Genomic DNA, 24,334 nt, shown 5'->3' on the forward strand with positions numbered 1-24,334 from the left:
AATTATGTGCAATATGGCATTACTGAAATAATTCTTTTTCAATTATGCTTGTACTTATATATTATATCTACATGTATATTTAAAGAATATTTAAATATATTACTTTCTTGCATCATCGAGCTCCACTGCTTTATACTTTTAGAACGTTAATATTTTATTTGCATTATAATTTTATTTCTTTCTTGTTTCTTTTTTAAGCAACGTTATTCTAAGAAAATTGTTTTAATAATCTTTTTCTGATATCCACAGAACTGTTTATTTTTATTAAACTCAATTTCTATATTCAACTATTTTGTTCTAACTGCTATTACCCATGTAGAAAAAAGGAACTTACAATTACTCTTTTAGGTTGAGAAACTTAATTAATTTTAATATATTGAGACAAATAATGATTAAATAATATTAAAACGTGTTTCAAGTTTTTATTTTTACTTTTTTTAATATTATTTTTTTTAGATATGATATTCATACTTCAATGAACATTGATGAGCTTTATCTCATATTTTTACTTCGTGTATACATATTTATGCAAATGTAGCCTCAAGCATAATAACACATCGATTTCAATACAATAATGAAAGGAGAATCCATAATTAAATATCTACCATAATCCGTTATAGCTCATCCATTACAAAACAATGGATCTATGAGATATCATAATGATGTTTATATATAATATTCGTACGTGCGTAATATAAAATTTTAATCTTCTCTATATTTATAACCGTAGAAATAGGTAATATATTTCGACATTAAAGAAACATAATATATTACTGGATTTTTTACTGCTGCATTTATTGTTTTGAAAACTTAAACATTTATATTATAATAATAGTTGAAGGTTGCTTTATACCTATGTATCTAGCATAACCTTTTTTTATAAATCTATTACCTCAAAAATAAATCAGAAAATAATTAGTTACTCACCGGTACGATGCGTAGCAGCGAAGTTATATAATACATACAACGTTGATCTATAACAAATTCAAATCTATCAAATTTAAAATAATGTCTAAAATAAATTCGTCGATTCATAAATTATCCCGTACTAAGAGATTTTTATTCGTAATAACAAATATTTAATTTAAAAATTACATAATTTTCTAATTTTTTATTAATTTCATAAAATTTGATTAGAAAAAATCTAATCTTGATGTAATTTGAATAATTATAAATCTTGAACATTTTGTGAAATATTTTATATTTTATATTATATATATATCTATATTTTTTTATTTACATATATTTGTTAAATTATTTTATAAATATTTTACAAACATGAAACTAAATATTTTGAGAATCTTAATATACTCAAAATGTTTTCTATTTTATATTACACGATAAGTTATGTACAGTATATATTATTATATTTAAATTTGAAACACACTACTGCGTAAACAAACAATTACTTCCACCAACAACGGATAATGGGATACATTATGAGATCTCACCTCGTGGTTGCTCCGCCGTCACCCGATGCTTCCCTAGCCTCCTCCTCTTCTCCTGATCTCCTCCTTTCCCCATTGTTGCTTCTTCATGGCCTTCACACAACATCTGTTCGCGAAAATACGTTAATTACGATTAGGCATGCATTAATCACTAGAATACTGCAACGACCGCGACACTTTGTACGACACTTTCAATATTAATCGCACATAATAGATATCTTAATCACGTTGCAACAGTAAAAAGATAGAGCTGCATAAAGGTGCCAATTCATGAGACGCTGAAAATGAGCGTTAACAAGGTGAACGTGGTGATTTCGCTTTGACGCTAGCGTCAAAGAAACGAAGTTGAATTTGTTTAATATGCAGCGTCGTCGCTGAATCGTTGTTAATCGTCCCAGCACAATTAAACATAGACTTCAAAATACGTAAAATATTAATTATTTTCAAGTAATATTTTTAAGTAATAAAATATTTTATGGGTATATATATATATATAAAAGATATTATTTCTGAAGATTTTTGCTTGCTGAAAACGAGCGTCGAGCGTCAACGTGAAAAGCATCTTAAAACTGCGACACGTTCGATACTCGCGAACATTTCGCAAATGAAGCACGGACGCAACAAAGCGCATCTAATTAAGATAACGACGAGATTTCGTAAGTCGCGCGGTCAATTTCATACAAGAACGATTGTCACGCAAATACTTGTTGCTTTTAATTGCATTTTTCAAATTTTACATATCAAATAATATTCGCTCACATCTTGCTGTTATTATTTTATATTATAACATGAATAAATAAATATTTGAGTTAGATTTAGAAATAAATCCGCGGAATGCAACATCCAAAAATATGATCGTTTCTTTGCCGGTTGCTCGATCGAAAAATGTCGATGAAATATATTTTAGCATATAACCAATGTAAAAATCACAAATTTATACAATTGCATAATATTGGAATACGATTAAAGACGGAGTTAATAACGACTATACTTACTGATAAACTGCGTCACACCTACTCGACTTGGAATTAATCTGTTCTGTATCCGAGACGCTGCGTTTATGATAAAAAAAAAACGACGGTAACTTCGTCCTATAAAACCAGGCAACACGACGCGAATCAAGTTAATGGCTGATAAGGATAGAATTTATCATCCAAAAATACGCAATGGAATTATTACATATGTAATACATTTCAAATACACAAATTTCACGCACATATCATTAATAAACATCGTATCAATGTCGGTCGATTTATCATAGCTTGTTGTTAGCTGAATCATTCGATCTAGTTGAATTCGCTTTTGCGATTGAAAGATAGCAGACAAATTATATTTAAATCACTGGAAAATTCAACGTGCGATAAGAAATGTGCTCAGATTTATGCAGCACTAAACAGATTGATTATATTCATCCGCAACTATTGCAATAAAACAATAATATTTATTCCAAGAAGTAATCTATTTAACATAATTGCTTAAGATAAATTTAACTATGAAATCCGCATGTGGACACGCTACACCGATAAACAGCTTCATTTTGAGAAGTTTCAAAATTGAAGAATAAAATTTATCTTCGTTTTGTAATAGAAAAATGAAGATTAAATGAATCAATGTTTTCCCTTTTCAAATTTTACGAATAAAATAAAATTGCTTGATGTTAATCGAGAAGGAATGAATAATGAATAGCTACATTTTTCACTGTATTTCAAGCATTTTTTATTTATTATAATTACATAATTTTACTCTTTTTGAAACGCAAAAATTTGGCTTAAACTAGTATAATAATAAATTAATTTATATAAATATAGTCTATTTGATTTAATTAGAAATGTATAAGAAAATTATTTGAAATAAAGCATTGTATAAAGCATTAAATATTTTGTATCAACGTATCGACTGGCATATACACTTTAGTATAAAGTAGGCGTAAACAAGGCGTATATAGCAAACGAGCATATGATAACAAACGGAAAGCAAACCGCGATAAAATATCGATCAGTAAGTTATATAAAAATAGACAGAATGGTGATATAATTCACGAGAGCAAACATCCAAAAATTGGAGAGACATTTATGCTGCTTTTCTCACACGAATGCAGTCTCGATCAAGAGTTTAATGCTTGACGCATAAGACGTTCCGCCAATTCTTTTTCCTGCGAATGACGTTGTTGCAATGTCTCTAAATACGAGTCTTTGTGGGAAGCGTATAAAACGAGAGACGAGCCGAAATTCGCTGTTTCCTCGAACGTATCACTCTTTCGGGACGGCGATGCTTCGTCCGTGGCGATCCTTTCCTTCGGGCACCCGACGGGACGTTTCAAGAGACTCTCCTGTGTCGCGTTATTCGTCTCAGAGATCCTCGAGCTTTCACGGTTCTGCGATAAACGAGAGATGTTACCCATTGGCAATGATCATCGAATCGCTGTTGCTCTCACGATCTCCTTCGGTCTCTCCGCTCCATTACGGAGATCCACGAATAATTGCGCAACGTCCTCCAGCGGAAAGCCAGCCGGAGTACAAGAAGGCGAGGTCGCAAAAGGGCTCAATTTACCTTTGATGCGGCGGCATTCCAATCCGTCAAAGGGGGCAAGAAACATTTTTGAGCGATGGCGCGTCTCGACTGTGAACACAAAGAAGATAAGTGCTCGCGGGACGAATGGGCGAGTTGCTTTGATCAGATAAATAGGAAGAAAAGACGGAAGAATCAAATGATATTCACGGTTCGTGATTTTACATTTTGTTCCACGCCATCGTCGATAACCTCGCAAGTCTTTTCCAGCGGGAACGACATAGATCAAACATATTTTACTTCAAAAAGAGTATATGAATTTGCGGCGACGAGAGGAATACAATAACAATATCGCGTAATGAAAAAAAAATAAATAATATAACGTAAATGTTTTTAAAAAAATTACTATACTTTTTATAATCTAAATTAACTTTTAATATCTTTTTTATTGAAAGATGTAAGAGGGAGGGAGGGAGGGAGAGAAAGACAGAGAGAGAGAGAGACTTTGAATATTACTCGATTATAAATTAAGTACGTTGACGTACTTAAGTCAACCTTTTGCTTTTTTCCAAAATCGAAATTAAGAAAGGCGAAGCACAAATTAAATTGCGATTAAAGTTTATAATAGTGTAATTATTTCCAAAAACAAAATTAAGAAAGACAAAGCACAAATTAAACTGCCATTAAAACCAATGGTAGTTTATTCTTCTTTTAAAATTAAAATTAAAAGCAAAGTATAAATTAAACTCCAATTAACATCAATAATAGTTTTATTTTTTCCAAAATCAAGATTAAGAATGGCAAAGCGTAAATTAAACTGCAATTAAAGTTCAGTGACACTAGATCCTTGTAAATATAGTTAAATATCGCTGTCCCCTTTATATCAGGCGAAGATCGATGTCAACCGATCGACGAATTGAGAAATGCGTATATCGTGTATACGTATACTCGTGTATAGGAAACAGACAAATGGAATGTCTGCCGTAGTATATGCGAGTCACGAGGCTGCTTCTCCTTGTGAGAGGCGTAGCATAGGTTCATCCCTGCGTGTAGAGCCACTTTCCTATACCCCCGCTCGTTCGCCCCTCATACCCTCAATTTCTGCCTACGCTCGTGGTCGTTGCGGTTCGCAGTAGTAGCTTTGTACGTATAACTGAATTTACGTGCGGATAACGGTACTTTGGCATGGGCCACTTCTACACGGACTGTTCATCTGTTAGCTCCGCAGCGATCCCGTCTTACATTTCGTATGCGAACCTAATCGTCAGAACACCGACTGGTCGGTGAACGATACGCGGATACTAAGAGAATTTGGCACATAATTATCCGCAGATAATGAAATATATGTATATAATGTACAGGCATATGAAAATTGTAACGTAATGTGTTAGACAGCCGCGATAAAATCGCGAAAACATTTTATGTGTATAAATTTCATATGCTGCAATGCCGAATTTTTTACCAACACTCTCTCTCGTTGTGCTGCGATTTTTTTTGCATATAATAATTTGTGAATGTTTACATTTTATGTAAATCGTATGTAAATCGTTGAGCTTTTGCCGCAAAGCTGAAAATGTAATTTCGAACAATCCGAAAATGTATTTGCAATCGGAATTGGATTAAATTGAATTTTTTTTCCACTCGTCAAATATAGTTTCTAATTTAGCGCGCGATTCATTAGAGCGACAAGAAACATTCTCGTAAACAAACGTTGCAGCGTTACGTTCGTTAACGGAGCTTCTAGATATTAAAACAATATTGCGAATCGCTTTCGCAGCGTTGATCAAGATTCGGTATTTGCATGAGGAAATTGCACGGATTCGTAATCGCACTTACATCGCCCATATCTGCGAATCGATGTAGCGTAAAATTGGCATTATTTTTATAATATGCAAAACTTGAGAAGCTATCTTGACGTAACGGGCGATGGGATGCAACGCTGCGTCATTTATTCGCGACTCAATGCGACGTAAAATTTCCATTACTTTTATAATTTGCGAAGTTTAAGCGAAATAGATTTTTAACGTAACGGGCGGCGTAATGCTACGCTACCGTCGTGTACACACAGTAGATTCTTCCGGCATTGGGTCGGCCAAGTGGAAGCAGACGTAACAGGAACGGCGTATAGCGCGGCGCGGCACGGCGCGGTGTTCCGCGCGAATAATCGTTAAGCTCGAACCTTTGTAATCTCGCGAGATCAGGTCGTGAGCGCATTCCCGGTTGAAATGGAATAATTGAATACAAGTTGCCGAAGTGCAATTGACTTAGCCGCGGCCGATACGAAACTAAGTTATTCTCGGAATTGTTGTCCCGGGAGTGAAGCGTGAATGGGGAGGGATCCTCCCCGACCCGGCAGAATTTCATTCTACCGTTATGAATATTTTGTCCCGGCGAGACTTTCCGCGGCGCGCCCGCGTTATCTTTCATCTTGCGAATCGCAACGCGTCTCCTAACGTTCTACCCCGTTCTCTCCTCGATGCATAATAAACTTCATACATAAGAGTACTCGAATTGCCGCGCGCTGACGCCGTTGCTGCATGGATTGAAAATATCGAGCCATAATATAGATGAGATTGGCGGACTGAGAGGAAAAAGTTCTGCGTATAAATAAAAATATAGTCTAATATTAATATTTACCTTCTTGCAGTGGAGACATATCTAATTCGATAGACGTTTTATATAAAAGTTCGAACCAGACGCATATTTAACTTAATGTGTGCATTAATTAATAAGCCGAGCAATAAAAGGCAAAATTGATGCTTTTAATCTGTCAGTGTATAAATTATAATGTCATTTATCTATCATGACCCAGCTCTGACCACGCGAATAAATAGAATAATATTTATCAATATTTAATAGTTAGAATGCTATCGTGAAATTAAACGAGAAATTGATATGACAGCGAAAGCGAATGGATAATGACAGATGGGACAAGATACGCCACCGTGGAAAGACAGAACGAGCAACGAGATAGAAGATAAAAGGGAAGAGAGAGAGAGAGAGAGAGAGAGAGAGAGAGAAGAGAGAAATAGAAAAAAAATACGATCGCGGCATTGTTAACGCGGAGGCGGTACGTACGTAATTAATTTCGTTTATAAATCTTGCGGCCGGTCATTACGAGGCTTGACTTTCACGAGTGCGCCGGGTAAAACGAGCCAGCACCCGTCAGCAATGCCTCTTTTGCGTCCTCTAATTGGCAATTAAATATCGACCGTAACGGGACCGAATGCCATCGATGCTAATTTATCAAACACGAGCCGCGGCTCTCGCCTCGCCCATTATTTTTTACAGCATTATATTCCACTGAGCTACCCGGCAACTCGATCGTGATTAGCGATCCGTCGCGCGACCGCGGAAACGCAATTACGGATTCTCAGACATGCACAATGCGCGACCGAACGATGGACGAAAACTCTCTAGAATTTCGTTTCCGATAATGCCCAGATTCCTCAGACGGGTATATACGATTGGACATGGAATATAAGATGCCTTCGCTAGCCGAGGGTCGCGTGATCGCGATCGAAGGTCCGACATCTTCGCGCGTAAGAGTTAAGCGGACGCGGGATGTGTAAGTTCATTCCTGACAATTTATTTTCCTTAAAACTGATGGACCATTATACTAAATAAATAAGTAAATAATACAAATTATTATCAATTAACATATTAAATAAATAATATTATTATTAAATAAATTCTCTTTTGGGAGAATAGAATAGAAAATAACATTCCCTTAAAATTTATTTTAATGTGAAGTAATAAAATTTATTTATTTAGCGAAGTCTTTGTATTTCCTTTCGCACGGATCGACATGTGTAATTTGTACGATCGATAGATATGAGCGGAAATGGGAAGACGAAAAACAAAAATTCAAAGGAAATAAGCAAAGATCTTGTAGTTTTGCTACCGTCTTTGCGTTGAAAAACAACGTAATTCGCGATCAGCCATGCATAAACGTGACACAGATAACGCTGTAGTTTGGCGCAGCAACGGCGTAACTGTCGAAGCTATCGATTTAGCCTCTCATGTCTAAGATAAACCGCGATCGGTAATCCATCCGGACGCGCGGATCGCATCGTCTCATACCTTGAATCTTCTCGTTCGCTGCAGTATCTGCTCGCGATTGCGCGCGCTAACCGAATCCCCATACGATCTCCGGCGCATCAGCCATTCTCTCTGCAACAACAAACAACCCCTGAAGCTACTGCTACTACTACCACTACTACTACTACTACTACTACTACTACTACTACTACTACTTCCATTACTAACACCACTGCTGCAGCGACTATGACTATACTAGTACTAACATCACCAGCCTGGTCTGGCGAAACTTTCAAGCTAAACACGCCGACGTTACGTCTGACTAAGGGCTTTATTTACTTTTTGCCCGAGTTTAGCAACAAGGGGGTAGCCCCTTCGACTCGCGCGCATACGCCTGCACTTGTATGCACGCGCGCGAGTACCTATACCGGCGCGGCGCCCGCAAATTTGCAGACAGATGTGGTTGTAGATTGCTGTTTGCCATGAAGAGGCATACGTCGACAAAAGTGCGAGTAAATCCAACGCACGAGTAATATCTTTCGGCATATAACGAAGTTGGGGGTGTAATACTGATATACCAATATATCATCATTCGTGCGCTTATACATTTCTGCGACAGTTCGCATAAATAGTATATTACTGGTCATATTTTAATAAAAAAATTACTAATAAATATTTAACTATTAATATTAAGTATTATTTAATTATTACTTAATAATAATAAATTATAGATAATTAGATTGATACATAAAATATTATGCTTCATGTTTTAAATAAAGTCTGAACACAACAAAATTAAAAGATAATGATTTAACAAATTGAATATTTAATATGCTTTCACGCTTATTTAATATCAAATAAACTTTAATTATTATATATTTCTTTTTATATATTTATAGATGCACAAACATCAAACATTAATTTAATCAAATTAGCACTTGACTCAGACAGGATAAGAGTACCGACATAATTTCTTTATTAGAGAGAAGTATTCTTAAATGTTAGAACTTATAAAAATTTCAAAAACCGCAATATACCATTTTTTGTTAGTGTGAACACATAAATGTAGAAATATTAATGTGTAACTTAATTTGTTATTATAATCGATATGATAATATGATGATATATATTAGCGAAAAATGTTAAAAATTTAGAAAGTCACATTTAGTGCTGGATATATTGCAGTTAAATATTTCTCATCTTGGTTGCAAACTATCGCGCTCGCGAACTCGGTCTTTGCAGACGCTATGAGATCGATCGAGCGGGTCGTACCGAAAATTGCCGGCTACCAACTCGACCCACTCGAATCCGATACAAAGTAGATTATGCAAATTCTCATCGAGCGGGGTCGATGACGGAGAAATCGACAGGCAGGCTCGGGGTGGGACAGCGAAAAGAAATACAGAAACAGGATAGACCGAATGGGCGAACGGGAGAAAAGATAAACGTGACGATCGTGCGAGACGGATAGAAGGAAAAGGAAACGCAAGAAGAAATTGCATCTGGCAGAGGGAACGGATCAGTCACGACGCGACGGATCGAACGGCACCACCCTTAAAAATAGATAAGTCGAACGTACAACTTTTCGTATTTTATGAAATATGCGATACGAGCATGTCGCATCTCTTCTTGCCTAACATTTAAAGTACCGATAAGTGATCACTGAATGATTGATCACTGAATCTACCTTTATTACCGTATGATCATAAAATGGCATAATTATATCATATAATCACATGTATAACGTTAAGTAAAATAACATTACTATATTTACTAATCTACATGGTAATATTGTTATATCGATCTGCACATATATAGTTAATGTTAAGTAAAATAATATTACTATTTACTAATCTACATGGTAATATTATTTACATATAGTCAATTAGCTTTATATGCTCTCCCGGGGGGAGAGGGGAGGTTACATGACTTCCGTTTCTATACATTTAATATCATGTATAGTAATATTATTATAATATAACAACATAGCTGTATTAAACATGTCACACCAGTAAAATTACCTTTTACATAGATATAGTACTACATATAATAATACTAATAATAACAATATAATCTATTGCATATATAATAACTAATTAAAATAATTGCTTGCTGAAAATTAATGGCCATTTGTACGAACTCATATCAACATTCGACGACATTCTCCAATTCAGCGGTGACATCTACAACGTTAATGCCGAAGGCAATTAATGCCGCGCGCAATTACTGGGTGCGATATTAACGCAAAGCTTTCGGGAGTCGCTATAATTATGAACATGCCGGTCTCGCGCCTTAGCCGCCGCTGTCATCCGCGGACACCTCGTCCAGCTTTACCTTGCCGGCGTTTCATTTAAACTACCCTCGACGGCGATGGCGATGCCAGTGGCGGCTTCGTCGGGAACAAATTTGCTCCCGTATATTGCTGTACTTATCTCCTCTCGTACCCGGGCGGGCCCGGTAATCCCGGATAATAGCCTGCGAGTGTACAACGAGCGCCCGCGCTTATAAGAAACACCTGGATAAAAGTCCCCGTCTGGTTTTCCTTTTTTTCTCTCTCTCTTTCTCTCTCTCTTTCTCCTCTTCTTTCTCTTTCTTCACGGTGTTCGCCGTTAGAGCGGAAATTCCTGTTCGCCTGTACTTGGACGTGGTATCGGCGAAGTTCGATTGCGCAATTGAAGCTTTTTACGGCTTTACGTGTCGCGATTCTCTACAGCGTCTAATTGCGGACAACGTATTGGCGTGACGCCGCCGCCCTTTTGCGATACCTTACATATAGAGCGCACTCCGCTCTTTCGTCTGATAAGATTCTTTGATCAACTCGAAGTCAGTTTTTAATCAACGGCGGTTTAATTGAACTCGTTGATTTTATAAAAATCTTTCTAATTAAAATGGAATTTAAATTCCATTGAATTAAAGTCAATTTTGGATTGATTGAGGAGTTAAACTTACTTTTAGCTGTTTCTACCTTATGTTAATCTAATCTAAAATTAACCTAAAATCATTTAGATAATAATTTATTAGATAATAAATTTATAGATAATTTTTTAGATTTATAAATAATGTACTTGATTTAACGAAATATTAGTATTTAAGGAAACCATCTCGTGTCTTTTTATGGACAAGCATATCTTAATGTTCCCTTCAATTAATATATCCCAAAAAGTTCGTCTTGCATTCATTTATAATTCTATCAAACTTTTAACACATATCCAAAAATTATTTCTAAATGATCCTATAGCAAAAAGTCCAAAAGCTGAAGTTGTCTTTGAATATAGTTCAGTCTTTCTTACAATTAATTAAAATCAAAATATTTATGCATGTATTACATATTACATAATGTAAATTTTAAATAAAACAAAGGTAACTCAAGACAATTTATGTAATGCGAACCAATATGCATACGCAAATGAGTTTTATCAAGTTCGTTTTCCAACTGCTCGCGGCGCTTAGAGAAGGAAAATGACGCCCGACATCTTCGTTCTTTCTCGTCCGCGACAGAGGCGAAGCACCTTGAAACTTTTCACCGCGGCGGGCTCGGCATCTCCGCCCGCGTGGTTCACGGAAACGATGTTGGGGAACGCCCCTCCGTGACGCAATAACGAAGCACTTCCGCTTATCCCGAGGCGCGTTTAAAGAGAAAGGGGCTTCCGACGTCTCGGGAAGGGCGAGGGGGCTGGCGCTACCGCGACGGAGTCGCGTGAAATTTTAATTTCCAATCTGCTAAAATTGTTTCCGCGAAAACGGCACGACAGGGGGCCACGACAGAGCACTTGGAATTTCGCTTCCTTCCAGACACACGAGCGAACAAACACATCGATCGGCGCGCAGCGCGGCTGTTTGCGTGTGGCGCGTGTAAGAAAAGTCTTCGCTGTTTTCCGTGTATTTCGCCGGTCGCGCGCTGGGAGCGCCCTGAAAAATTCACAGAACGCCCGTTCTCGCGAGCCGAGCCGGGCCGAGACGCTCAAAGGCCGCGGGAATGTAGTGCATTCCCTCCAACTATGAGAGCGACAGCTATTTTCCTGCGTTGCGCACCTGCCGCCCGCACGGCGACCCGCAACGAGAGGACTCCGTGCGCGGAATTCCGCGACATCGCGACAGCGGGTCCTGAAGAACAACGGGAACGACGCTGCGGAATGTCATTTCGCGAATCTACAGATGTCATTGACAGCATTCCTCGTTTACTTATTGCATATCTGATTTACGAAATTTGCGTTATCGACGGTGGAGAGACGCAAGAGACAGACATTCTTTCTGTAAAAAATATTAAGTTCAGATACAGTTCTGTATAGTACGTAATACTTGCGATTATTGATGGGGGCTTAGAGCGGGCTCTCTGAGACCGTACAAAAAGCATATATTAAAAAAGTAGCATGTAGGAGAGCTTTGAGGCTAAAGAAGCCTGCGAAGGCACGAATTACGTGTATCTTATTGTTAGAAACATCAGAACCTGACGTTTCCTACCTTCTACGTCTGGCAAAATTGACGAAAAATTATATTTTACGGGAGAGAAGGTACACGCGAGGCCGAGGAGTTTATGAAAACTCGCGCGAGGAATAATTTACGAGTCTTGCGAGGAACAATTCAAAATTTCGTTAAAGCTGCAACAGTTTACCCTCCAGACAGTTGCCGAGAGAGAGAGAGAGAGAGACACGCGGGGGGCGTAACGTGCTCTCAGCTTTTACATCGGAGAAACGATTATCGCAATTAACGGATTAAAGTACTTCGTGAATTGAATTTTTCGCTTCGGCGACAAACTGCGACGCGCTTCTTGCGCGTCCGCGCGCGTCGTCCTCCGGAGACAGACGAGGAAGATTCGTCGTCGTGACGCGCTCATCGTCACGCGCGATTGTCGGGGCTGCAATTTGTCGTACGCAGCCCCTTAATTTGATATTGTATATCCACGTCGGTGGAAACTAGAGAACAGACGCGAGCGGAAATGGCCCGCTCGATCCCGGAAACGAGTTGCGTGCTTATTAGATTGAAGCCGTGCGCGTCGCCGTCGACGCAACTCCTTCAGCGAAGGAGCGCTAGCCCGCTAGGTCTTCCAATGTGAAAGGGTTAACTGCATCGCCGGATTCTCGGCGGTATACGACTCGACGGAGTTTCCTTCGTCTCGCTTTTCCGGCATGGGAAGCCTTTCCCGACTGTGGCGACTTATTGACAAGGCCGGCTCGGCGCGAAATAAAATCACACGGTAAAAGTTCTCATTTCGCAAATCGAACTTTCTGCTACTTCGCGCGAAAAAGTTCTCTCTATGTCCATATTTTCGTATTATTTCGTCGGATCCGATACCGCTCGAATTTTCTCTCGCTGTACCGCGGTATTGGAAATGAGTGCGCTTTATTCTACATTTTACTGTCGAAACTGATGCCGCTTTGCGTGCGACTGCGAAGCGCTGCAATTAAGACGGCCTGCAACGAGCTGCATCGGTCGACGATGAGCATCGATGATGCTGAAGAAGTAATCGAATTACCGGCATTAAATCGAATCACGGCGTTACGTTCCTGCGCGGTAACGGTGTAACTTCGTCGGGCCAAGAGAACGTTGTTTATTAACGTACGTACTCTCGGTGCGATCCAGTCCGTAACGTAATTACCTCACATTGAGGACACTAACGGGGAAGACGCAGCAATAAACATCTAGCGAGATAAAAGGATAAGGATAAAAGAAACGAGGCGAAGATAAATTCTCGCGATAAAAGCACAAGAGAACTCGGCACGCCAAGTTTTAATGACGTTCCCGAGTAATATAAAATACTTTTATACTCATTATCAAGAGAGAGAGAGCAATATAGAACACGTGAATTATCGAAGCGAGGGAACTTTCCTTGTCCCGGAAACTTTGATCGAACGCGCGCGCGACAGATAAGTTTTCGGAAATGAGAATTGCGTGCCGCATCTCTGAATTTTGCTTCAACAAAATCTGATCCTCTCGACAAACGAAGCGCGTCAAAATTCTTAATATACAATAAAACATACCTTAAGAAAAATGTGTTTCTCTATTCTATGCCACACATAACAAAAATTAATATATTTTAACAATTTTTTAAATATTGCTAAATAAAAATTTTTTTTTTAATTAAACTATTTTTTACTTTTTTGTGCTTAATTTGCTATTTCGCACTATAATATATCTTTTTTTTTTTTTTGTATTGCTCAACTAATATCTAATCTCGGAAGAAGAGAAAAAGGAAACAGTAATATTAAAAATTGTTACTTTATCGCGAAAACGCACCTTTATCTGCACCTCATCTTTATCAGGACCCAGAGATCGATCAGGTCTCGGCACCGATAAACTTCTGTATTCCTCGATCGTATACGGACGATACGTCGGTTTCCTCAGCTTGCTGTCCGACACGCTACGTTCGCACTGCGCTCTCGGAGAGACGGTATCTGAAGGTATTCCTCGACGCAATATTTCGCAGGATCGTCTAATATGCGTTGCGTGAACGGCGTGACCTTCAACAAAGCGACGATAGAAGCTGAGCTCGCTGCTGTCGTCCCTCGAGGTGCCCGGGAGGGACGAGCGACCCTCATCCAGGCTGAGCTCCTCGAGCTGACTGTCGCCACAAATCGACAGGGTGGAACCCTCCGGGGACTGGATCCGCGGGTACCTCGGAATGTCTGGAAAAAAAAAAGAGCGTGGCAACCCTAACTTCCCGTCGGCGACACGAAATTAGCTCCGGCGACCCTGACGAGGAGAACAATTGTTCGCTTGTCATCGCGCGGTAACGACCGCGCACACGAGGTGCCTTAATTAGTTTAACCATGGGCTACCGCCTATTGGCGAAGTCGAGGGGCACGAATTCCGCGCAGAAAGGAAAAGTGATGTGAAAAGTGGCGGACAGCGACGTGAAAAATGACGCTGTCGACTTCTCGAGGCAGCGGCGGTTCTTCGTTGAAGAAAATAGCGCTTGAAAAGTTCGCGCGTCGTACTTCTCTCATAGAGTGACAGGATTTTTAGAAGCAAAGGGACGAGATGCCGTCATATTTTTTAGCTGTCGTCTGGAAAATTCTGTCTCTTTAAAAAAATATTGAATTGGCAAAATATTTATAAATGTGATACTAAATTTCAATTTTGGTTAAAAAATATTTCTTTACTCCAATTAATTTTATTTGAGAAAGAATTTAAAACAACATAGTTAATTTTATTCTATTTTTCTGAATATCTTTTATGATAATTAAAGTTTCTTCTTGAATAAAAAATAGTATTTGACAAAAAATATTATTTTTTACAACTATGGACTTGTCCTCTTTTTCGTGCATAAAATTAGTTTATCTCTGCAATTAGGAGACAGACCTACGCATCGCAAAAAAAAAGAAACATGGAGCGGTTAGAACATTTCTGGCGAAAGTTTCAAATATTTTACAGGGGGGCAGACGCTTAATCCCCTTTCGCAAAAATATAACTTTTTTCATCGTGCAACTTTACTGCGCCGTAACATGTAGAAACTGTGGCAGCTATGCCTGCATCGCGCCGCGGTAAAATCTCCCTTCGCGGCGAGCATCTCACAAAATAAAACTCCATGCCTTACAATAACGCGTTTGAATAAAACTCAAACGTATGATTTAATATTCCCAACCTCACCGTGTCGGACACGATGTATGACGGTACATTAGCAGATAGTCGAGATTTATGCATTAACAAATAGGAGAAAATTTCTGGCAAATTTGACACAATGTGAGACTTCTGCGAATTACATAAAAAAAAGCTTCTCTTTTCCAAAAGATAGAGCGAGCGAGCGAGAGAGAGAGAGAGATAGAGAGAGAGAGAGAGAGCACATTCACATTTATAATTCAATGTCAATAGTTCCTCTGAGCGGGAAAATAATTCAGTTAAAAAGCTTACTTTAATTTAAAAGTTCAGGGAGGAGAAACGAATCGTTTTTTTTGCATTGTATTTGAAATGATAATTTTAACTTTTCATGTATTCATGAAAATTGGACTCTTAAATTAGTACATTTGTCGCTATGCTTTTCTCATGCCGGATCAAAACGGTAAACGTAGATAACACGTAGCCTAGAATTCCGGTTGGCCACTCGCTCTCTCGCAATTTAAAAATCTTGCCGTTTTAGGAAACGAAATGACAACGTCAAGCTATCCGACGAGATTCGTCCGCCGGATTGGGAATCTCATTGTCCCTTTCGGCCAATCTTTCTCACGACGCAGAAACGCACTCCGCTTCTAATCGCGAAAGAAAGTAAACGTTCTCGGTGGAAAATTGCATCGCTTCGCCTCGTCTTTTTTATCAGAGCCCGGCGACGGCGAAGGATGCGACGGGGCAGGGGGTGGTGACGCGTTTCGGCATTGTTCCACGTCTGAAGGAGGAATCTGATCTCGTTAACTAACTGAATCTGCGGCGGTAAAGCTCCGAATACGATGTGGTCCTGGACGGTCCTCCCCGGGTGCGCAGTGTGAGAACGTTGCCGAGTTTTTTGTCGGCTCTCATGCCACCCCCGCTGTCGCGTAGACTACATTTTGACGAAGAATTTCGCGCCCCCGGGGAACGTCGCTTCGTCTCCGTCTCCGTCGTCGTCGTCGTCGTCGTTGCCGTCGTCGTTGCCGTCGTTGTCGGTCTCGACGACGTACGACGACAACGACGGCGATTTGCGTCGCCTTCTCGCCGTTCCTTGACGTCATTCCTCTTTCTTATGCAAAGCCACGGTTCTTCTCGAGTCGCGCGGCATTCCTGTTGTCGTCGGGCGAATCCTCTTCCGCTCGTAATTATCGAATTCCTGCAGCTGGTTGTGCTCGTGCACCTGTCCTCACGTACGGTGCAGTTGGTCTCCGTAATGTCTAAAAAGATTGTCGACAGAATGCGTGGTTATATATAGAATGCAAATGCGCTCTTTCTCGCAGCCGTATTTGCATAAAAACTAAATAAGTCCATGTCATCGTGAAACAGGATGCTTTTCTCAACATTTTACAATTAGCAATTTATATCCGTCTAATTTTTCTATTTATTAATTTACACAATTTGCGTGCATTGCACTAGACTTCTGTTCTCATGCGGTAGTAACGTGTAACGTATCTTCTTTTCCTCTAACGACTCTTCCCTTACGGAAAAATACTACAGAAAAGACTACTGTAGTCGCGAAAAAAGTACACGAAACTATAGTAAATATTACAGTAATTGCTATAGTTTTGTGTGCATTTCCCGCAACTACAGTAACTATTTTCATAAAGGTTCTCTCTTCAACATTCTATACCGTTTAACGTTTCCAGCATATATTTTCAACCGGAACATAATAAAATTCTCTTATTCCATCCCTCCCCCCATCTTTCCTGCTGGAATCAATAGCGGATTTCCTTGCCATTCACGTTACCCACGCTACTTTATCCCACCTAACTTTGTCCGTCGCTTTAATTATCCCGCAGAGTTTTATATTACCGCGAACGGCCAGGGGAAATCAGCCACAGATATATTACTTTATATTATATAATTGGTACTGTCGTTAACGAGGCGATCGATCGCCCGGCTTCGCGAGCTTGCAGACTATCGTCGAACTTTCGATCGACTTCCCGACGACCGACGACCGCCGCCCGCGCCACGTCGACGTCGACGGTACTATGCGCCGATCATTAATTAATTAGCCCGCGTTATCCGTCCGTCCACGTCGACGAAAACCGCGACTTCCCGGATTACAGCGAATCAAATCGCATTACGCGGATCGTCTCTCGTCACTGATGTCCCCGTCTTTTTTATTGTTTACGCGCCGCGTATGCGCGCTCCCGCGCGCAATTATCTCCCGTTAACGAGGAAAACCGAGAGCCGTTTCCAATACAATATAATACAGAAATATAAAATTTTAATCCTGAAGCATTACCTTCGGGAGATCTTGAAAAGGTATTTATTTCAACCAAATCTCACGTTGTTTATTAATATCGACATATCGTCATAGGCTTTTCTTTTGCCTTTCAATTCGCGGCTTTCTTTTAATTAACGTATGAGACGGAATTAATTTAGTTTGTTAATCTTCTGAGAATATCGTCGTTTCCAAAAGGGAAAGTTTTTTGTCGAAAATATATTGAATAATTTATCGCATATTACAATCATTATTTAATCCTTTTTTTTCGATTATCTAAAATTGAAATCAGGTGATCTCTCGTACCTTTAATCTGGGGTAACGATGTTAATGCAGAATTCAATTGAAACGAAGCGTTCTTGATGGATCTGTCATCGGATCTGACTGTTCCCAGGTTATCGTCGTTATCGCTGATGATCGAAACACGTTTCTCGAAGGAATCATCCTCGACGCTGTCCAAAGAGTCCAAGGAATATTCCGACATTGCCGCGAAATTGTCATCTGGCGTAAAAGTTAATAAACACGCCATCCAGCGTGTAAAGTAGCGACATTAATCTTGATGGATCTTCGTTTTTTGTGCGGCAAACTTCGCGCTTTTTTTCTATCTATATTAGTTGACCCCAAAAAAGTGTACAGCATGCGGTAAATCGTGTGCAAAATGTGTGTCAATTTCGAGGAAACTTTTATACAGAGTGTATTAAAGTGCCGGAGATCATAATCTTCTCTAATCTTATTTTTGCTTTAAAGCCCGGAGCAAACTTTTCTCTGAGAAAATTTCGAGGAATATTTATTTGACCCAATTATTTCGATATTGCATTTTAAACGAGTGTATAACAGAAATATTTATCTTAAAGTATTTCATATGTATTTTATGTACAAAAATTACTCTTGAAGTTTTAACTATTTATTATTATCGTACTTTTCAAAGTCAAAGAATTATTTCCACAAAATCTTACGTGCACATTCTGATATTTACATTTCTGGCTTATACAGATATTTCCTATGATTTATTAGAGATGATTAAAATCTTATTTTACGTTTTATAACATAATAATTATAGTAATTATTAAGATGTATTGGAGAATAGAAATTGGCTATGATTTGTTAATCAAATCGAATGAGGAATTAGCTTATGGCTCATCAGATGGTAGCATCTTCTAAGCAACACACTCAATGACATCTCTAGGCTTTATACAAAAATAAATTATCATTTGACGATAAAGTGGATACTTCAGTAACTTTTTACTGCCATGACTTGCAAACGTTATGAGTCTATATTCACTTGAAAAGAATATCGTCGATATCTTAGCACTAGTTGCTAACCTATTTTATTTATTCTTTTTTTTTATGTTGATATTTCATCTAATTCTTACTGAATAAAAATACACATAAATAAATTTTCATAAATTTTTTAAATAGCTTAAATGGATATGACACAAAATTATATTTATCGTAAAATCTCCAAATCAAGAAATTAGCGTAATATACTTATAAAAAAATATCTCTTACTTGAAAAACTTTTGCGTTCTAATACATCCAGAATAAAAGCAACGGACTATATTTGCCTTTCATATAAATATATTTGAGTGATAAATTGCATGAAAAATAAAAATAGAAATTAATAACAGCTCCATATAAATTCAATCTTTGATATTGGAGATATAAGAAACGTATCTTATATGCTAATTATAACATTTCCATGATGCGTTATTTTGTATCTTAAAAATTGAAAAAGTATAAAAGATAACATTTTATCTAGACTGACCGATAGGAGAAAGATTCAGTGGACGGCTGCATCAGCTAGACGTCATACGTTGAGAAACGTAGGCGGTCGATAAAAATGCGAAAGCAGCGCATTTATTCTCTGTGCGCGTTACATAATTAGACAATTTCAGTGTTTCATCATTGATATCAAACTGTAGCGTGTACCGAGGGATTACAGTAAGACAAATAGAGACGGAAGAAGAGAGAGATAGATATTTCGTCGTGTTGCTGTAGCTGCAGCGGCAAACGCAACTGAGCTTTATCGCTCTTAGAGCGAGACATCAAACGCAGCAGGTACCTATTATGAGCTAATGTATTATGTACCATCGCTCCATCACGTAGATATGTATGTATAATGGGTAGAAACACGCGTTAAACGCGTTTCAAGGCGATGCTGTCTCGCAACAGTACACATCTTGATCTCATCACCGTCGGGGGAATTCTTCGCTACGTTCGCCATGGGTGAATCTAGTAAATTTAGTACTTATCACATTGATCCATAGTGTCCGATAAACGTATTTTGACAGATATAAAAAATTTGGAACGCGCGATAACGATAGCTAAAGATTATTGAGAGGCGGATTTTTCATCATTAAAAATTCGCCGCGTCATTGTAGCTTATCGGTTTTATCTTGATGTAATAAAGGGAATTGTAATAACGTAATCGTATGTATACAATACATAATCTTTGATATTAAAAGAAATGCTTAACTTCGCAGCTCTCGCTTCGTCAGCGATGCCGCGCCGCTTCGAATTTGACTTGTTAATTAATGCATTTATTATGCGATTCTGCACTCTCATTGAAGTGAAAAAAGTGAAAACGCGCAAATGAAAATTTCTGATGCTGCAGTGCGACAAACTGACGATACAACTGATACGTCGGTATTTGTAAATTTTCTTATCTCGCTTCTTACTGTCGAGTCGATGTATCCGAATTTCGATTAATTCGGACGATTAACTTTTTACGCGATTGGAGCGAATGGACTTCATTACGCTACCTTTCAAATAAATGCATTTAATTAAGGAGACGTTTGTCCCGATACGTTTAATTACGATTGATAATCTAATCGCAATGAGTACCAATATGATATGTATATATGTATACAAATGTATATATAAAGTCTTAGCAGGCTTCGATTTGTCTCTCCAGTTGGACAACGTGATAACAACAGAAATACTGGTAAATTTGTTTTCTTATATTATAAATTTTTTGCTGTAGGAGATAAGCTTAAATTTATATAATCACAAATTGTGCATATAATAATAAAAATCAATCTAGTTTCTTACGATTTTGGGCTGTTCGATTTTATTGATGATATTGTGTTATTGATAAAAATCAAATTTGACTGTTTAATTAGCAATCTTCAAAAAGTTATTCTCTTCAGATTGGAGAAAAAAGAAATAACCGAATTAGAAAAAGAGAAATATATGACAAATAATAATTATAACAAGCTGTATCGCGATAAATATATATCACTGATATTGCTAAGTAATCGCCGTAATTTTTTTCTCGCCTATCAGGCTTATCAAAGATCACGGCACGTGCTTGCATGAGATTTCAAATAATTATCAGTGATAAATATTTCCGTTACGATGCCTAATGGTTTTTCTTTGATATATATTTCCGGTGTTACTTATATCGACAATGATTCTTCACTCTTCGGTTTATGTACTCTCATTTTTTACAAACTTTATTACATTTATAAGTCAACAAGAAAATATTTGATTGTAATGATTAAAAATCTAATTTAATAACAATAGGAAGTTATTTGCTTAATGTAACATCGTTAATACTTTGAATTTTTGATCTTATATTGTTACTTTTTGGTAATTTTAAAATTGTATATATCTTATGTATAGAGATTTTTAAGGAAATATACATATATAAATCCATCTCAAAATTCTTAACATTATCTAACAAATTAAATTATATCTATACACTTTTCGGATTTATATTGTGTTATTTTGTTATGTAAGCAATTATCAAGCATCATATTACGAGAGCATGTTTCAAACGTCGACCGCGCTGTGCTTTCATGTATTATCAATAGCGTCAATAACTAACACTTATCCAACATAAGTGCTCTAAACGAGTTAAAAGCGTTTGTCATTCACCCGTCGAGTGAATACTCCACGAAGAATTACGACTAAAGATAAACGTTATTGAAACGTGTCTGAGCGCATATCTTTGGAAAAATTCCGTTTTCTTTGTATTTCAGTAATTTATCAATAAATACAGATAATAAAAAATTTCAGAGATTTTATGATAATGAAGCGCGCATTTTGTTTATGTAAATATTATTTATTTTTGTCTTACGTGCTTTTACGTAAATAATACACATTATTAAAACTGTTATTTTTATATTTTATTTTCTATTTTATTTACATCAACTATATATTTGAGTAATGCTGCTCAGTCTTCGTTACTATTACTTCGTTACTGTTACTACTGTTAAATCGGGGTTCTAACTTTTTCGTCGCTTTTTAGATTTTCGTCGCAACATTTATAAATATTGCACGGGAAAAATGGTGTACATCAACGTCGCCGTTTGCCTGTCAGTTCTTCTGCTTGTGATCGGATTATCCGTGGGGCTAAGCATAAACACCTTTAAAGGGCGAGATGCTCTCGACTCGGCGCCTCTTATCGATGGGTAATTTAATAGTATAATCGTAGAGGCGTGCCGATAAGAAAACACAAGTGACTTTGACGTATCATTATTCAATCGATATCATTCGACATAGTGATGTTCGTAATTCCGGAACTCACAGTGAGAATTACGTCAATCGGAGATCAATGACCATGAATTAAAGTTGACACTCAAAAGCTCATTCTTCTACGCGTTAATATTTTTTTCACATTTATGATCTTCTTTATACTTCTTTATTCCTTGACTTAATTAAATATTACGTCAACATCTAAAAATAATTATTTCTGATAATTTTTCATATAAAATGCAATTAATATTATCTTGTAACAAGGTGTTCTTGTCTCATCTGCACCTTGTCTCTCTTCTCTTTCTTTCGATCAGTTAATTTATGTACATTTTATTATATTTGCAGCCACAACGATTTACCGTACAATTTTTATAAGATTTTGAACAATCGCTTATCGGACTTTCGTTTCGAGAGCAATCTAAGCAACGACGACGTCTGGGGAAAAACCGCTTGTTCCTCGTGCTTCACCGATCTGCCTCGTTTGATTGAGGGAAAAGTGGGTGGACAGGTGAGTCACGAGCTCGGTCACGAGACCCCGCATGAGACCGTCATACGAGATTAATTATCTAAGAACCGCGCAACCTATTTGCTCCGCAATTAATAGATTAGCCATTTTTTATCTCGAGCTTTTCTTCGCTGCAAGAAAATTTCCTTTTACCACCATCTCTTTCTCGTGTCGTTGTCCGCCACTTAATTTCTCGCTGCGTACCCGCAAGATGATCATTATCTCAACTCCCCCCGCGAAGAAGCCCCTATCGCGGGATTCCCTGCCGAGGAGGATAATCTTACCTGTTGTTTACGCTATAACGTGCGAATCACGCGATTTTTCAGTTCTGGGTGGCGTACGTATCGTGCGCATCGCAATACAAGGATTCGCTACAGCTGACGTTACGACAGATCGATGCAATTCGGCGATTCATTCAGCGATATCCGAACAACCTGCAATTGGTCACCGCCGCGGGGGACATCGAGACCACGTGGAGGAGCGGCAAAATAGCGTCCATGATAGGCGTCGAGGGTGGTCACTCTCTCGATTCGAGCTTGGCGGTTTTGAGGCTCTACTACGACCTCGGGGTTCGTTATCTGACCATGACCCACAACTGCAACACACCGTGGTACGTCGCACGGGTACGACGTGCATATACAAACGCACAGAATCCTTTCGTTTATCACAATTAAATGCATTAATGCCCTATGCTATTTAAGCGCGCATTCCTGAAGATGCAAATTGCATGATGCGAAAGTGCGACTTTCAGTCCTGTTCCACACGCAAACTTTCCAATTTTCTTTATCTCTTCAGATAACCGATAGTGAAATTTTTGATAGAAGCGTTTTTGCGTCAGAAACATTTTAATTCTCGGCTATCCTAAATAAGATTAATAAGATTAAACTTTAATTTTTTACTATGAGTTTTACACTGTTAAATATTAAAGAATGAAATTTAAACCAATGCCTGACGTTAAATAACATTTTGTTATTTTTAACTATTATTTTAACCACCGTGTGTCGAAAAATATTATTTTAACACAAAACAGTATTATTTTAACTCCATTTAGTTAAATTAACGACATATTTAGTAGGAATAATAACGACCTATATAGAAATGGTTAAAAATGATTCAAATTGAGTATAATTTGACCCTACAATTTTAATAGTGTATCTTCATCTTGACAGGGCCGATGCATCGCCTGTGAATGATGGATATGTATACAATCTAACGGAATTCGGGCAGGTGAGAATTCTTGCAGTTCCTGTTGTTTTAAGTTTGATGTAACGCATTAGTTCTCATTTTATATCATCAAATAATGAAAAATCTTAAATTATTATTAGTATGTATAGCATATCTTGATAATTGAGATGGTAACGATTTATTGATACGAATTTATCGGCACTCACAGTAATCACGAAACGTGGACACATCGCGCATCGTCAAGATCGATGAGATACATTAAAACCGATTAGGCGAAAACGTCAATAATTGATTAAATAAAAATAGAATAAACGCACGATCGCTACTTATATTAACTTTCGATAGCTGTATAACTTTTATCAC

The 24,334-nt window shown here is 37.9% G+C and overlaps 2 protein-coding genes across 9 annotated transcripts in view; one reads left to right on the plus strand and one right to left on the minus strand.

Annotated features, from left to right (window-relative positions):
• Positions 1-24,334, plus strand: part of LOC139814302 (dipeptidase 1) — a 31,463-nt gene that overhangs the window by 5,361 nt on the left and 1,768 nt on the right. The window contains exons 1-6 of one of the 8 annotated variants that reach the window (XM_071780472.1): positions 19,930-20,028; positions 20,697-20,746; positions 22,055-22,217; positions 22,627-22,789; positions 23,113-23,396; positions 23,956-24,013. In XM_071780472.1, the coding sequence (XP_071636573.1) occupies positions 19,958-20,028; positions 20,697-20,746; positions 22,055-22,217; positions 22,627-22,789; positions 23,113-23,396; positions 23,956-24,013 (789 nt within the window). In that variant the 5' untranslated portion in view covers positions 19,930-19,957. Of the gene's footprint in view, positions 1-19,585; positions 19,861-19,929; positions 20,047-20,687; positions 20,747-22,054; positions 22,218-22,626; positions 22,790-23,112; positions 23,397-23,955; positions 24,014-24,334 lie in introns of those variants that run through there. The other 7 variants (XM_071780471.1, XM_071780473.1, XM_071780475.1 and 4 more) reach the window with 7 other exon arrangements.
• Positions 1,319-18,286, minus strand: LOC139814804 (uncharacterized). Its single transcript, XM_071781305.1, has 6 exons — positions 18,109-18,286; positions 16,346-16,792; positions 14,232-14,620; positions 8,040-8,129; positions 3,999-4,067; positions 1,319-3,822 (listed from the first exon to the last, which is right to left on the minus strand). The coding sequence occupies exons 1-6, from the start codon at positions 18,284-18,286 to the stop codon at positions 3,553-3,555; spliced, it is 1,443 nt and encodes a 480-aa protein (XP_071637406.1). The 3' UTR covers positions 1,319-3,552.

Source organism: Temnothorax longispinosus, chromosome 6 (assembly GCF_030848805.1).
Source record: "Temnothorax longispinosus isolate EJ_2023e chromosome 6, Tlon_JGU_v1, whole genome shotgun sequence".
Classification (NCBI taxonomy): domain Eukaryota; kingdom Metazoa; phylum Arthropoda; class Insecta; order Hymenoptera; family Formicidae; genus Temnothorax; species Temnothorax longispinosus.